Source organism: Manihot esculenta, chromosome 4, assembly GCF_001659605.2.
Source record: "Manihot esculenta cultivar AM560-2 chromosome 4, M.esculenta_v8, whole genome shotgun sequence".
NCBI lineage: Eukaryota > Viridiplantae > Streptophyta > Magnoliopsida > Malpighiales > Euphorbiaceae > Manihot > Manihot esculenta.
In genome coordinates, this window is record NC_035164.2 from 3,466,141 (window position 1) to 3,478,364 (window position 12,224).

At 36.3% G+C, this 12,224-nt stretch overlaps 2 protein-coding genes and 1 non-coding gene across 5 annotated transcripts; 1 reads left to right on the forward strand and 2 right to left on the reverse strand.

The window, feature by feature from the left end:
• Nucleotides 1–2,764: 2,764 nt before the first annotated feature.
• LOC122723515 lies at nucleotides 2,765–4,750 on the reverse strand. Its single transcript, XM_043955839.1, has 2 exons — nucleotides 4,016–4,750; nucleotides 2,765–3,448 (listed from the first exon to the last, which is right to left on the reverse strand). The coding sequence occupies exon 2, from the start codon at nucleotides 3,437–3,439 to the stop codon at nucleotides 2,783–2,785; it is 657 nt and encodes a 218-aa protein (XP_043811774.1). The 5' UTR covers nucleotides 3,440–3,448; nucleotides 4,016–4,750; the 3' UTR covers nucleotides 2,765–2,782.
• Nucleotides 4,751–5,365: 615 nt separating this feature from the next.
• LOC110613778 (probable NOT transcription complex subunit VIP2) lies at nucleotides 5,366–11,838 on the forward strand. Of its 3 annotated transcripts, XM_021755080.2 has the most exons (14): nucleotides 5,366–5,520; nucleotides 6,789–6,927; nucleotides 7,994–8,102; nucleotides 8,177–8,355; nucleotides 8,461–8,842; nucleotides 9,351–9,560; nucleotides 9,642–9,743; nucleotides 9,819–9,907; nucleotides 9,986–10,168; nucleotides 10,394–10,819; nucleotides 10,950–11,002; nucleotides 11,098–11,139; nucleotides 11,378–11,522; nucleotides 11,633–11,838. In XM_021755080.2, exons 2-14 carry the CDS (start codon nucleotides 6,910–6,912, stop codon nucleotides 11,690–11,692), a joined length of 1,998 nt encoding a protein of 665 aa, XP_021610772.1. In that variant the 5' UTR covers nucleotides 5,366–5,520; nucleotides 6,789–6,909; the 3' UTR covers nucleotides 11,693–11,838. The 3 variants fall into 3 exon arrangements, with proteins under 3 accessions (XP_021610772.1, XP_021610771.2, XP_021610773.2); XM_021755079.2 differs by lacking the exons at nucleotides 5,366–5,520; nucleotides 6,789–6,927 and adding an exon at nucleotides 6,980–7,036; XM_021755081.2 differs by lacking the exons at nucleotides 5,366–5,520; nucleotides 6,789–6,927 and adding an exon at nucleotides 6,980–7,036 and having other exon boundaries at nucleotides 9,986–10,099.
• Nucleotides 8,022–8,102, reverse strand: LOC122723601. The gene has a single exon (XR_006350587.1). It is a non-coding gene; the product is annotated as a small nucleolar RNA snoR35 (small nucleolar RNA).
• Nucleotides 11,839–12,224: the final 386 nt, after the last annotated feature.

Consider the following 12,224-nt stretch of genomic DNA (forward strand, 5'->3'; position numbering starts at 1 on the left):
AGTTTCATGGGGTCTCTTTCAAGTTTGTCGAGGAGATTAAGGGTATGGAACAGAGAGGTGTTTGGAAATGTTTTTCAACAGAAAAAAAGATTGCTAGCTCGAATAAATTGTATCCAGAAATACCTTGATAATAGGCCCTCTATATACTTAGCGGAACTTGAGATCGAGCTAAGAAAGGAGCTTGATTTTATTATTGATTGTGAAGAGCTTCTTTGGTATAAAAAGTCCAGAGCCGAATGGGTTAAGTGGAGTGGCAGAAACACTGCCTATTTTCACTCTAAAACTATCACAAGAAGGGAAAAGAAATTGCATAGAGCTTTTACAGAATGGCATGGATCTTAGGTTGATAATCAAGATGATCTTAAGAAGCTTGCATCATCATTTTTTCAAAACTTGTATAATGAGGAAAATACTTCTTACAGGGGTTATCATCTCAAAGATAAGTTTCCTTGCCTTTCTATTAATGCTATGTCTATTCTAAACCAAGCTGTGACTGCAGAAGAAGTTTGGGCATCGCTTTTTGACATGAAGCCATGGAAAGCTCTAGGTCCGAATGGCTTTCAAACAGATTTCTTTCAAAGTCAATGGGAGTTAGTTGGTAAGGATATTTTTTGACAAGGTCATTTGAGTCATGCAGGAAGGTAATCTAGATAATGCTTGAATCACACTCTTATCTCATTAATACCCAAAATTTCTCATCCTGTTAATATTAAGCATTTCAAGCCTATTGCTTTGTACATGGTCATGTACAAAATTGTGGCTAAGTTAATTGCCAACAGAGTTAAATCTATCTTACCTTCCTTTATTAGCCCTAACCAAACTAGCTTTGTCCCGAGAAGGAAGATAACAAATCATATCATTATAGCTCAGGAGGTCATGCATTCCATGCGTGTTAAAAAAGGTAGGAGAGGCTTCCTCGCGCTGAAAGTTGACTTGGAGAAAGCTTATGATAGGGATTTCTTCAGGACATACTAATAGAAGTGGGGTTGCCTTCTAACCTGATACAAAACATTATGAATTGTGTGTCCTCTGTGTCTATGCAGGTCGTTTGGAATGGAGAGCTTTCTGATAGCTTCCAACCATCAAGAGGTTTAAGACAAGGAGATCCTATCCCCTTATCTCTTCGTTCTGTGTATGGAACGCTTAACTCATGGAATTATTAATGTTGTTGACAAAGGGTGGTGGAAACCTGTGATCCTCAATCAGGGTGGGTGACCACCCATTTCACATCTTTTTTTTTTTAGATGATCTTATCCTATTTGCTGAAGCTTTTCAGGAGAAAATTAATGTTCTTAATAATGTGTTAGAGGGATTCTACGAAAGTTCAGGTCAGAAGATCAATAAAGATAAAATCCGAGTCCTATTTTCTTCCAATGTTCTTATTCATGACAGAGGAATTTTAAGCAGGTAGCTTGGAGTTTAGGTGACTGATGATTTGGGTAAATATTTAGGGGTGCCATTAATTCACTCCAGGGTTAACAGGTCTACTTACCAGTACATCATTGAAAAGATCAGAGGAAAATTTAAAAGTTGGAAGGACAAAAAACTTGCTCTTGCTGGGAGAATCATTCTAGCCCAGTCGGTTATTACAACTACTCCTATATATGTCATGCAAAATGCCTATTTGCCAGCATCAATTTGTGATGAGATTGATAAACTGTATAGACGATTCATTTGGGGCAATTCAAGAAAAAAAGAAAAGATTTTGTTGGTCAATTGGCATAGCGTGCAACATCCCAAAGAAAGTGGAGGGCTAGGTATCAGAATTGCTAGAAGCACTAATCATGCTTTCATGATGAAGTTGGCTTGGGGAGTTCTAACTAATCATTACACCTTGTGGTGTCCAAATGCTCCGATCATAATGTAAGATCAAAAGTTTTGATTTCCCTTGCCATCTTCGCAAAAATAATTGTTCTAATCTTTGGAGAGGTATAATTGCAGTTTGGGATAGGCTTAAGGTTGGATCTTTTTGGACTCTGGGAATGGAAAATCGCCTAACTTCTAGTTAGATTATTGGCCTACGAAGGACATATGTCTATCTCAAATGGCGATCAGAAGCATTCTCTGATTATGTTGATCACTTAGGACGGTGGGATTAGGCTCGGCTGGAAGATTTCTTGCCTACTTCTACTCTTCTTTCTATCTGGAATCATCCTCCTCCAGCTCCTGACTTAGATCAAGATAGCATGATCTAGAAATTTATAAGTTTCAGACAGTATATGGTCAAATCTGGCTATAAGGTGTGTGCGAGGACTCTTTCCATAGAGAAGAATAATGCATGGAGGTTAATTTGGCAATGGAAGGGACCATAGAGGGTTAGAACGTTTCTCTGTCTAATGTTTCATGGGCGGATCCGAGCAAGCTCGAAGACATCTTTGCACAAGCACTAGATGTGAGAGTTGTAATAGTGAAGTCAAAACCACAATTCGTGTGTTATGAGATTATTCAGGGCTCACTACGTGTGGAATAAGTTGGTTCCCAATGTCATGCATGAGAAGGTTTTTCACATCCAAAGCGAATTTACAGGAGTGGCTGCGTCAGAATCTGTATGATGATGGTAACCAGATATATGAAATTCCTTGGACCCTCGTGTTCGCCTGAACTATTGGAAACTTTAGCTATGTAGGAATGCCTTTATCTTTGAGCACCATTCTCCTAATTTAAAGACTTTTATTCATTTTTTACTGAATGAAACTTGCTCGATTTTTGTTATGCTCGAAAAGTTATTAGAGACTCAATAAATTTTTTTTTTTTTTTTTTTTTGAATCAAGAAAAACTTTATTTATCTTGTAGAATAATAATCCAAGAGACAATCAGGAATGTCAATCCAAATCTTGAATCTACCATGATGAATAGACTCTCTAGCTAATAAATGGGCGGCTCTATTTTCTGAACGCCGTACCCAACAAACATGAATGTTACCCTGAGACCGCATAATATCTTTGCAATCAGAAACAACTAATCCAAACTCTGAAAAGTCATCCAGAGGAGAGCGAATAGCCAAGGCTAAGGATTGGTTATCCGTAAAAATACAACCCGCCTGAAGAAAACAATCTCTAGCATAAGATAAACATTGACGCAAGGCCAAAGCTTCAGCAATAACAGGTTGCCCACCCCCCTCATAGAAACCCGAAATTGCAATGGAAAAGAAGCCTTCCAAGTCCTCAAATACTGCTGCAAAACCGAACAAATCAGCACTAGCAAAGACTGCACAATCAATGAATGCAATCCAATCAACTTCAAGAGTGGTAGCCTCAACCAATGGGAGCACACGAGGAACAGATGGGTGGGATAACGTCCTTGGTCGAGACACAAGTGAAGCCACATAATCATTAAAATAGGAACTAGCAGCATGATGAACCTCACTGGGTGACAAAACTTTATTGACCCACAATCTTTCATTCCTGGCATGCCATAACTTCCATGCATGTATAGCCATACGTGCAGTCTATAAGATTAAATAGTAAAATATTTAACGATAAAATTAAAGAAAAAAATTAACTAATACACTTTTTAAAACATCAGTTATGTTTTCATATATTTTTTAAAATAAAAGAAATAATTAATAAATTGTATAGCAGTCAAATTAATTAGTTTTTATTGAGTCTAGCGGAAGGTAAAAGCTGTGCATATTTCTAATCATAGCGCATAAATCTAGTAGAAGTTTATATCATTACTAAGTGAATACATGTGCTATGCACAAATTAATATATTATTTATTTATTTAATATAATATTTTCACGAATTTTCCATTATATTCATTTTTAAATTTGTATATTATATTTTAAATTTTATAATTTGTTATAATTATATTTAACTATAGTTAATTTTGACTATCACATTTGTCATAACACATAAAATTAAAGTATATTTTTTTTAAAATAAAAAATTTAATCTGAGCAAAAATAGTAAATACTCATTATCAAACTATAACATATTTACAACCAAGTTTTTTGTTTTTGTTTTTTTCTTTTTCGAGAAGGATATACAACCAAGTTAACATAATAGATATTACCTATACTCACTCGAAGGGAAGCGGCTGACCCATTGCAGCAACGTGGGGTGGGGGGACTTGTCTTCATGCTCCACTGCTTCGTAGGTATGGCTATTTTGACTGATACTCTATGATAGTAACACAAGTGCTACAAAGACCTGCAACGTCGAAATGGGCAGTCATCATCCCTGGTCTGGCACGATGGAGGGAGGGAGGCGGTGGAAATGAGAAGAGCAGCACTGGAAATGAAATTTCTATTTGGAATCGACAATGATGGCTTGTGATTCTGTAACCTTAGAATGAAAATGAGTACTCTGATTTCTTGCAGCATTAAATCTCTACTGTTGAAAGAATACCTAGATGTTCTTCCGTGAGAGGAAATCTATTCTATTAACGGGTTGGGTGAGGATTGACAGAGAGTACGTGCTATAGGTTTGGGGTGTCGATAAAGATGGAGAGTGGTGGAGAAATGGATGAAGCTGTACAAGTGAAGAGGGCTCTGGTTTTGGGTATCGTGGCGATGAGGAGGAGCTGGAGGTGGCGAAGAGTTGGGTTTAAAAAGAAAGGAACTGAGACAGTGGTGGGAGCAAGGGTGTTGAAAGGGGAATTGGCAGCGTCATAGAAAAGGAAATGAGAGAAGGTGCTGATGGGAGACCGTGGGTATGGTGAGTCTAGTGATTGAAGGAGATAGAAATTGAGGGAGGAGCTGGTTGGTGAGCTTGAGATGGAGCAAAGGTATCAAGTGGAGGTGTGTTGAGGAAGGATGGTGCAAAGGTTGACGGGACCATGGGTAAGGGTTTTCAGTTTTAACCATGGGTAAGGGTTTTAAGTCTTAACCATAATTAATTCCTTTTGCTGAAATTGAATTTTTTACTTTAAAAAATATATTTAAATTCTATTTATCACGACAAAATATGTAATTTTAAAAATAGTTAAAATTAATTTAAGCAATTAGTTATAATTCTAACAAATTATAAAATTTGGAGTACAATGTAGAAGATTTAATAAAATAGATATAATTGAGAATTATATACAATTTTAAATTTTTCTAAAAAATAAGATAAATTTTTTAATTAAAATAATATTATTGTCATATTGAGACAAGATTTTTTTCTTTAATTTTTCAAAACGGGAAATAATTCTTAATTATTTATTTTTTTTATATGTAAAAAGGCTAAAGACATGGACAGTTCAAAGTTCCATGTATGGTATCACATAAAGTGCGTCCCACAATAAAGAAACACATACACGAACCATATATTCCTGATTGAGAAATTTCCTCCAATGAATGGGCCAACAAAGCGCATCTCCAAAAATAAGCGTAGTCGTGGCTGTACACAAACTTTACTTTATGATTATCTTATCAAATCATATCATCTTCCTTAAAAAAGCCCATTATTTTTCTGTGACTCTCTTTTTCTCTTTTATTCGCTTCTTCAAAATTCAATTTAGGGCAAACTCGAACTCGCTTCTTTTGACTCACAAACCAAAAGGATCTCTATATGCGTCGCTGATCTGCCTCTCAGGTACTGTTTGTGTGTCTCTCCCTGGTCGGAATCTCTCCGGCTTCGATCCCCAATTATCTCCGACTTCATTTCTTTCTGTTTTGATGCCTTCCTGTTTCTCGGCATTAGCTCACTGTTTATTCTAAATCCGGGCCATTTTTCAACGAAATCTTTTTTTCTTGGTGTTGGATTTTATGATGTAAATTTTAGTGTGAATATTGGAGGATATGGTTCGAAATATAGTTGTGGCAGTTGTTTAGTTGCTGAGAAACCGGGTAATTTAGAAGGAAATGAGGGCTCTTTAGAATTGCTTTAATGTAAATTGAATCACCTCAAGTGAACCAAGTGGTGGGATTGGGGTTTTTCTTTCCTAGTATTTTCTTGAAGTAATGGCGAATGAGTACTTTAGCTTTTAACGGGCTTTTAGTTTTGTGCTCTATGCGTTTTATTTTCTAGGCTTACCAGGAAAACAATTACGTCTCGGAATAATGCGTGTTATTTTATTTGTTGGGTACGGATCAGTTATTTGCTTAATAATGTAAATTACGTTGCTGCATTGTGGCTGAAAAGATTTTTGGGTTTTCTTTATAAGCGCCATTTGGTTTAGAGGATTATTGTTGCTTATAAGTGTTTCTCTACCAGTGTAAACTGTGAAGAGCCAGGTGCCGGTAATTTTGCTCTGTTAATCTTCCTTGTTTTTAAACAATCAATTTTCTCCATTTGCGGACTCTGGGGATTCCTGTTTAATCAATTTTCTTTTGACTTAACCCTGGATTAATAAAGTATATATTTCTTTGTTTTGGTAACTAACAGTGATGGTAAAATAACATCGTGTCTTTTTTTATCATTTATTTATTGATGAAACTATTAAAAGTTAAGTTTGGGTGTTGCAAAAGGTTATTTCAACTTGTGATAAATGATAATTGATTAAGAAGACTGAAAATTGAAGTGAAGCACATGGAGGTTCTGTATGTAAGCGTCTCATGAAGGCGTAAAATATCAGTGTGTTTTATGGAAAGGGTATCAATTGAAAACTGTTGTTTGGCATTGAAAATTAGAGAGGTGCATTTTGTGATATTTGCTTGTCTGCTATAATTTGTAATTATTTATTTCCTTCATTGCATCTAGTGCATGTTTGTCTTGCTTGTTGCAGCTGAGGTTATGATCCCCTTTTTACCGCCTTTGTTCCTTACCCCTCTCTTCTTTCCTCTCCCTCCTGACCCTACTCTTTACTCCCCTTTGTTTTGGGTATTCAGATGAGTTTCTTATGTTGTCCTGGTTCTTTTCAGGCTGCAGATTGAATATTTATTGGGAAAGCTTTTTGATCAATTTTTATTCTGTGACTGAAGACAAGGACAGCTACTTCTCAGCGAGGAATGATTTTTCACATGACCTGTTGACATTTTTGCTATGTCGGGGTTACTCAATGTATTGATACTTTTCTGTATAACTTAATTGTACTTGCATGCTCCTGGACTGTTATCTCCTTGGTGACATGTTGTTGTTTCTGTGCTTGATTGTCCCGTGGCTTTCCAAGGTGCACTTATTATTTAAACATAGTTAAAACATCATGGACATGAAGTTATGACCTCGTTAATTTGCTTCTGAATCATGCAAGATATGTGATGCACTATCAGGATATGATTAAACTTAGTAATTACATTCATTGTAGAATTAGAAAGTTTTGTGTTCTATTAATGTAGAATTGACATAGAAGAAGAAGAACAAAGAGATCAAGAGAAATAAAAAGGAGATAGGTTCTTACAACTCTTATTAATTTTCAACAATAATCACAATAGTCAAATTAATTTTGTAGTTCATATTTCCTGCTTATAGAGTTCCATGATCCTAATTCCATTAGGATTGAAAAAACATAAACAACAAAATACTAAACTAATACTAATTAATAATTATACACAGACTTAAATTAGTAAATAATCATATACTAAATAGAATAATAATAACGGAACTTCTAAATAATAGAACTCTATACTTTCTAATTCTACAATGAATATAATAATCAAGTCCAATTCTACATCGAGATTTAACTTGTGGTGTTAAATTGCATATGGAGTTCTCTTAATTCATGAATAGATGGTTTTTCAACAGGTGATTTGCTTGGCCTATTACTTAATTTTTATGGCTAAATATGTTATGATGTGAATTAGTGAGGAAACGTGAGATTATGAATGGATTTGAAAGCATTTTTTATTGGAGTTGCTCTAAAGGAGGATTGCAAGTTTTGCAATTCTGCTCCTGATTTGCACTAGCTTGCTAGAGTTAAAAACAAATTAGGTCTCAGAAGATCTCTTCCAGTTTTTGCTGCGAATCCTTTTATGTTGGATCCCTTATACTTGATAAATGCTTAGCCACCTTCCTTTGTAGTTTATTTGCTGCTTTTCTTTGGGAGTTATATGACTCTGTGATTGGGATTTTTGGATTACTTATTTTGCTTATCTGTTTGTTGTAAAGTTTATTTTGCTTTCACTTGCAGTCTTCGCTAAACAGTTCAGCTTCAAATCTTCCAGATAGTAATGGACGTTCTTTTGCCTCTTCTTTCTCTGGCCAGTCTGGTGCAGGATCTCCTGTTTTTCATCATACTGGTGGGTGGATATGCTGGAGCTTCACTCTTGTATTCTATTTATTTTCTTTGTAATTGTGAGGTTTCTTATTGCAGGGACTATTCAAGGGCTGCATAACATCCACGGGAGCTTTAATGTGCCCAATATGCCAGGTACACTTGCATCAAGAAATTCTACAATAAGCAATGTTCCTTCTGGAGGAGTTCAACAACCTACTGGAAGCCTCTCTAGTGGTCGTTTTGCATCCAATAACATACCTGTTGCGCTCTCTCAGGTACCACTATTAGCCTTCTGAACTAGTAAATGTAGTTGATTTGCTCAAGCAAATGTTCTTCCTGTTCTCTGATTGTGTTCGTCCCTTCTTTTATGGACTCTGCAGTTATCTCATGGCAGCTCTCATGGACATTCAGGACTTACAAATAGAGGAGGTATAAATGTTGTAGGAAATCCTGGATTTAGTAGTAACACAAATGGAGTTGGTGGTTCTATTCCCGGCATTCTTCCAACCTCTGCTGGTATTGGTAACCGGAATGCTGTCCAAGGATTGGGAGTATCCCCAATTTTGGGGAATGCAGGTCCTCGGATTACAAGTTCTATGGGCAACATGGTTGGTGGGGGCAACATTGGGAGGAGCATGAGCTCAGGCGGAGGATTGTCTGTGCCTGGCCTTGCAACTCGGCTAAATCTAACCGCAAATAGTGGATCTGGAAATTTAAGCGTGCAAGGACAAAATAGATTAATGAGTGGTGTGCTTCCACAAGGTATTATAAGTGTGCAAGATAAAGAATCTTGTAACTGTCTTCTTGATGTGTTTGGAAGATTTTGATATGTGGACTCTTGCAAGATAAAGAAAACCACCCGGGATTTCAGCAGACTGTTTAATGTGTTATGTGATTTTCCCATTGTTTGATACTTCATGATGATTGGTTAGGTCTCCAAGTAGCAGCATGGCATGATAAAAGAGAATCTGATGTTAGTTTCTCCATTTAATAATTTAATTGCTGCAGTTTCTCCATTTAATAATTAATTGCTGCATGAGGTGCTTGATTTAATTTGGTTAATCCTATGATTATTCATTTTAATAAAGTTGGCTTTTATAGCGTGTCTCTCTTTTAGAAGTCAACTGGGTCATTTGGTATAATGTATGTATGTATGTATGTATGTATGTTTGTATATATATGTATATATATTATCATGAATGATAATTTTTAAGTGCTAATTTACTGTTCGGCTATATTTGCCTGTGTAAATGACATTTTCTTTGTTCAGGATCTCCACAGGTAATATCCATGTTGGGAAATTCATATCCATCTGCTGGTCCTCTTTCACAAAGTCATGTCCAAGCAGTGAACAGCCTTAGCTCCATGGGAATGTTAAATGATGTGAATTCCAATGACAGTTCCCCTTTTGACATAAATAATGACTTCCCTCAGTTGACCAGTCGTCCTAGTTCTGCTGGGGGGCCTCAAGGACAAATGGGTAACTAAAGCCTGTTTTTGTTATTGATCTTTTGGCTGCCTTTGTTAAGCATTCTTACCTGTAATAGCAAAACAAATTTAGGTTCGTTGCGAAAACAAGGTATTGGAGTTAGCCCCATTGTTCAACAAAACCAAGAGTTCAGCATTCAGAATGAAGACTTTCCAGCTTTACCGGGATTTAAAGGTGCTTATATATTCTTTTTGGCTTATCATAATTTTCAACAATATTATGGATATCTTAATGTTAGATTTGCATCAGGTGGTAATGCTGATTACACCATGGATATGCATCAGAAAGAACAACTGCATGACAATACCATGTCAATGATACAATCTCAGCACTTCCCTGTGAGCCTTTACTCCAAAAATTTATTATTTACATATCTGTTGCGATCTTCTCTCATACTTCATTTCTGCTTTCTGCAGATGAGCAGGTCTGCTGGATTCAACTTGGGGGGAAGTTATTCATCCTATCGTCCGCAGCAGCAGCAACAACAACATGCTCCAGCTGTCAGTAGTAGTGGTGTTACCTTTTCTTCTGTAAGCAATCAAGATCTTCTTCATGGTTCAGATATATTTCCGTCTTCACATTCAACTTATCACTCACAGGTGTGAAGACTGTTGCTTTATATATTTATGGCTAATGTGTTATCCATGGTCCAATGATTGTGGTTTTAACTCTTATAGTTACTGCTGCCTTTAAAATATAAAGAAATGCAAATTCTCAAGGCAGGATATTGTCACTATAAATTTGATTCCTTTTTCTCCCTTTGAATTTATTATTTTTTTGTTTTTAGGAGATCTATTTTCACCATGTATTCATCTTTGTTTCAGAACCACGGACCACCTGGGATTGGACTGAGACCTCTGAACTCGCCAAATACAGTTTCTGGTATGGGATCATATGATCAACTCATCCAGCAGTATCATCAACACCAGAACCAGTCCCAATTTCGATTACAACAAATATCAGCTGTCAATCAGCCATTCAGGGATCAGACCATGAAATCCATGCAAGCAGCACAATCTGCTCCTGACCCATTTGGGTTACTTGGTTTGTTAAGTGTTATAAGGATGAGTGACCCCGATCTTACATCACTGGCTCTTGGAATTGATTTAACAACTCTTGGACTAAATTTGAATTCAACAGAAAATCTTCATAAGACATTTGGCTCACCATGGTCTGATGAGCCAGCCAAGGGTGACCCAGATTTTAGTGTGCCACAATGCTATTATGCAAAACAACCTCCTGTTCTACATGTAAGTTACTGCTTCCCTTCTCTCTCTCTCTGTCTCTCTGTCTCTCTCTCTCTCTCTCTCTCTCTCTCATTCTCATTTAATTTTTTGAACTCATTTGGTGCTCTTCCTCCTTTTTTTGCTCTGGCTGCAGCAAGGATACTTTTCAAAATTCACAGTGGAGACGTTGTTTTATATATTTTATAGGTGCATTTCTCTAGAACTTGTGTTTTCCTTATTTGTTTCTAGTTTTAACATTCATGTCTTAATGTCTTATTTGGTTTAATTGTTTTCATTATCAGCATGCCCAAGGATGAAGCTCAGTTATATGCTGCAAATGAACTGTAAGCTCTTGCTCTCGGCTTCTGAACTGAATTTGTTGTTGTTTCATATCCATGTAGCCTTGTCACTGCTTCCTTATACTGCTTTTCCTGCTTATATTTGGTTCTATTGCAAACCATAGAATCAAATGTTTTCATTTCTAAAGCCATCAAGGTTTTGGAGTATGTATATCCTTCTATTGTTTGTGATATGTTTAGAGGATGTTTTGGCTAAGGGTGATGGGAAACCTCTTGTTGGCAGTTATAATAGAGGCTGGTTTTATCACAAAGAGCACCGGTTATGGTTCATAAGAGTCCCCAATGTAGAGCCACTTGTTAAGACGAATACTTACGAGAGAGGATCTTACCACTGTTTTGATCCCAATACATTCGAAATAATCCGCAAGGTTTAGATTGATCCAAACTTGTTTCATTTGGTTGCACTTTCCACTTTCCATGTGCTGGCAATTTGCACTTTTGCAGTAATCATCTTATGGTGCATTTGATGTGGATGCAGGATAATTTTGTTGTTCATTACGAGGTATTGGAAAAGAGACCGGCTCTACCTCAACATTAACAAGTGTTTTTTTTTTTATTTTTTTTTTTATTTACATTGTAAAGTTTCATCATGTACTCTATTCATTAGAATGTAAGTCAGTTTGCAGCATTAATGTGGAAGTTTTACAATTTTTGGTAATTGTCTTGTCAATCCTGTTGCGGTGAGCTGGCATTTTAGCATATTATCATTTAGTAAATTGAAGATGATGAAAAACCAATAGAATGACTTGAGCATGCTCTGAAATAACTAATATCTAGCAACTGCTCTCCATCTGCCTGTAAACTGTTACTGTTCATGTTGAAGAACAGTATTGTGGTTGCAGGCTTGCTTTAACCATAGATTACTAATTCCCATTTCTGAATTATACAAGTGATACCTATTTATTAATATCCACTTGATATAATCTATATGTTTGTGTTATTGGATGGCTGCGAATGCTTTACCAATCTGATTAGGTGGCCATGTTGAGACGTAGAAAGCGGCTTTTCTTTACATGGTTGTGTGCTGTACGATGTGAAGAAGATTTGAAATGGTATAATTCAGTGGTGCT

What these genes read in the sequence shown, in the direction of transcription:
- LOC110613778 (XM_021755079.2), top strand. Translation starts at nt 6,995, where the DNA reads ATGTTGTTGTTTCTGTGCTTGATTGTCCCGTGGCTTTCCAAG. An exon ending in TACAATCTCAGCACTTCCCT is followed by an intron (nt 9,908 to 9,985) that starts GTGAGCCTTTAC and finishes TGCTTTCTGCAG; the next exon opens with ATGAGCAGGTCTGCTGGATT. An exon ending in TTATATGCTGCAAATGAACT is followed by an intron (nt 11,140 to 11,377) that starts GTAAGCTCTTGC and finishes TCTTGTTGGCAG; the next exon opens with TTATAATAGAGGCTGGTTTT.
- LOC122723515 (XM_043955839.1), bottom strand. Translation starts at nt 3,439, where the DNA reads ATGGCTATACATGCATGGAAGTTATGGCATGCCAGGAATGAAAGATTG.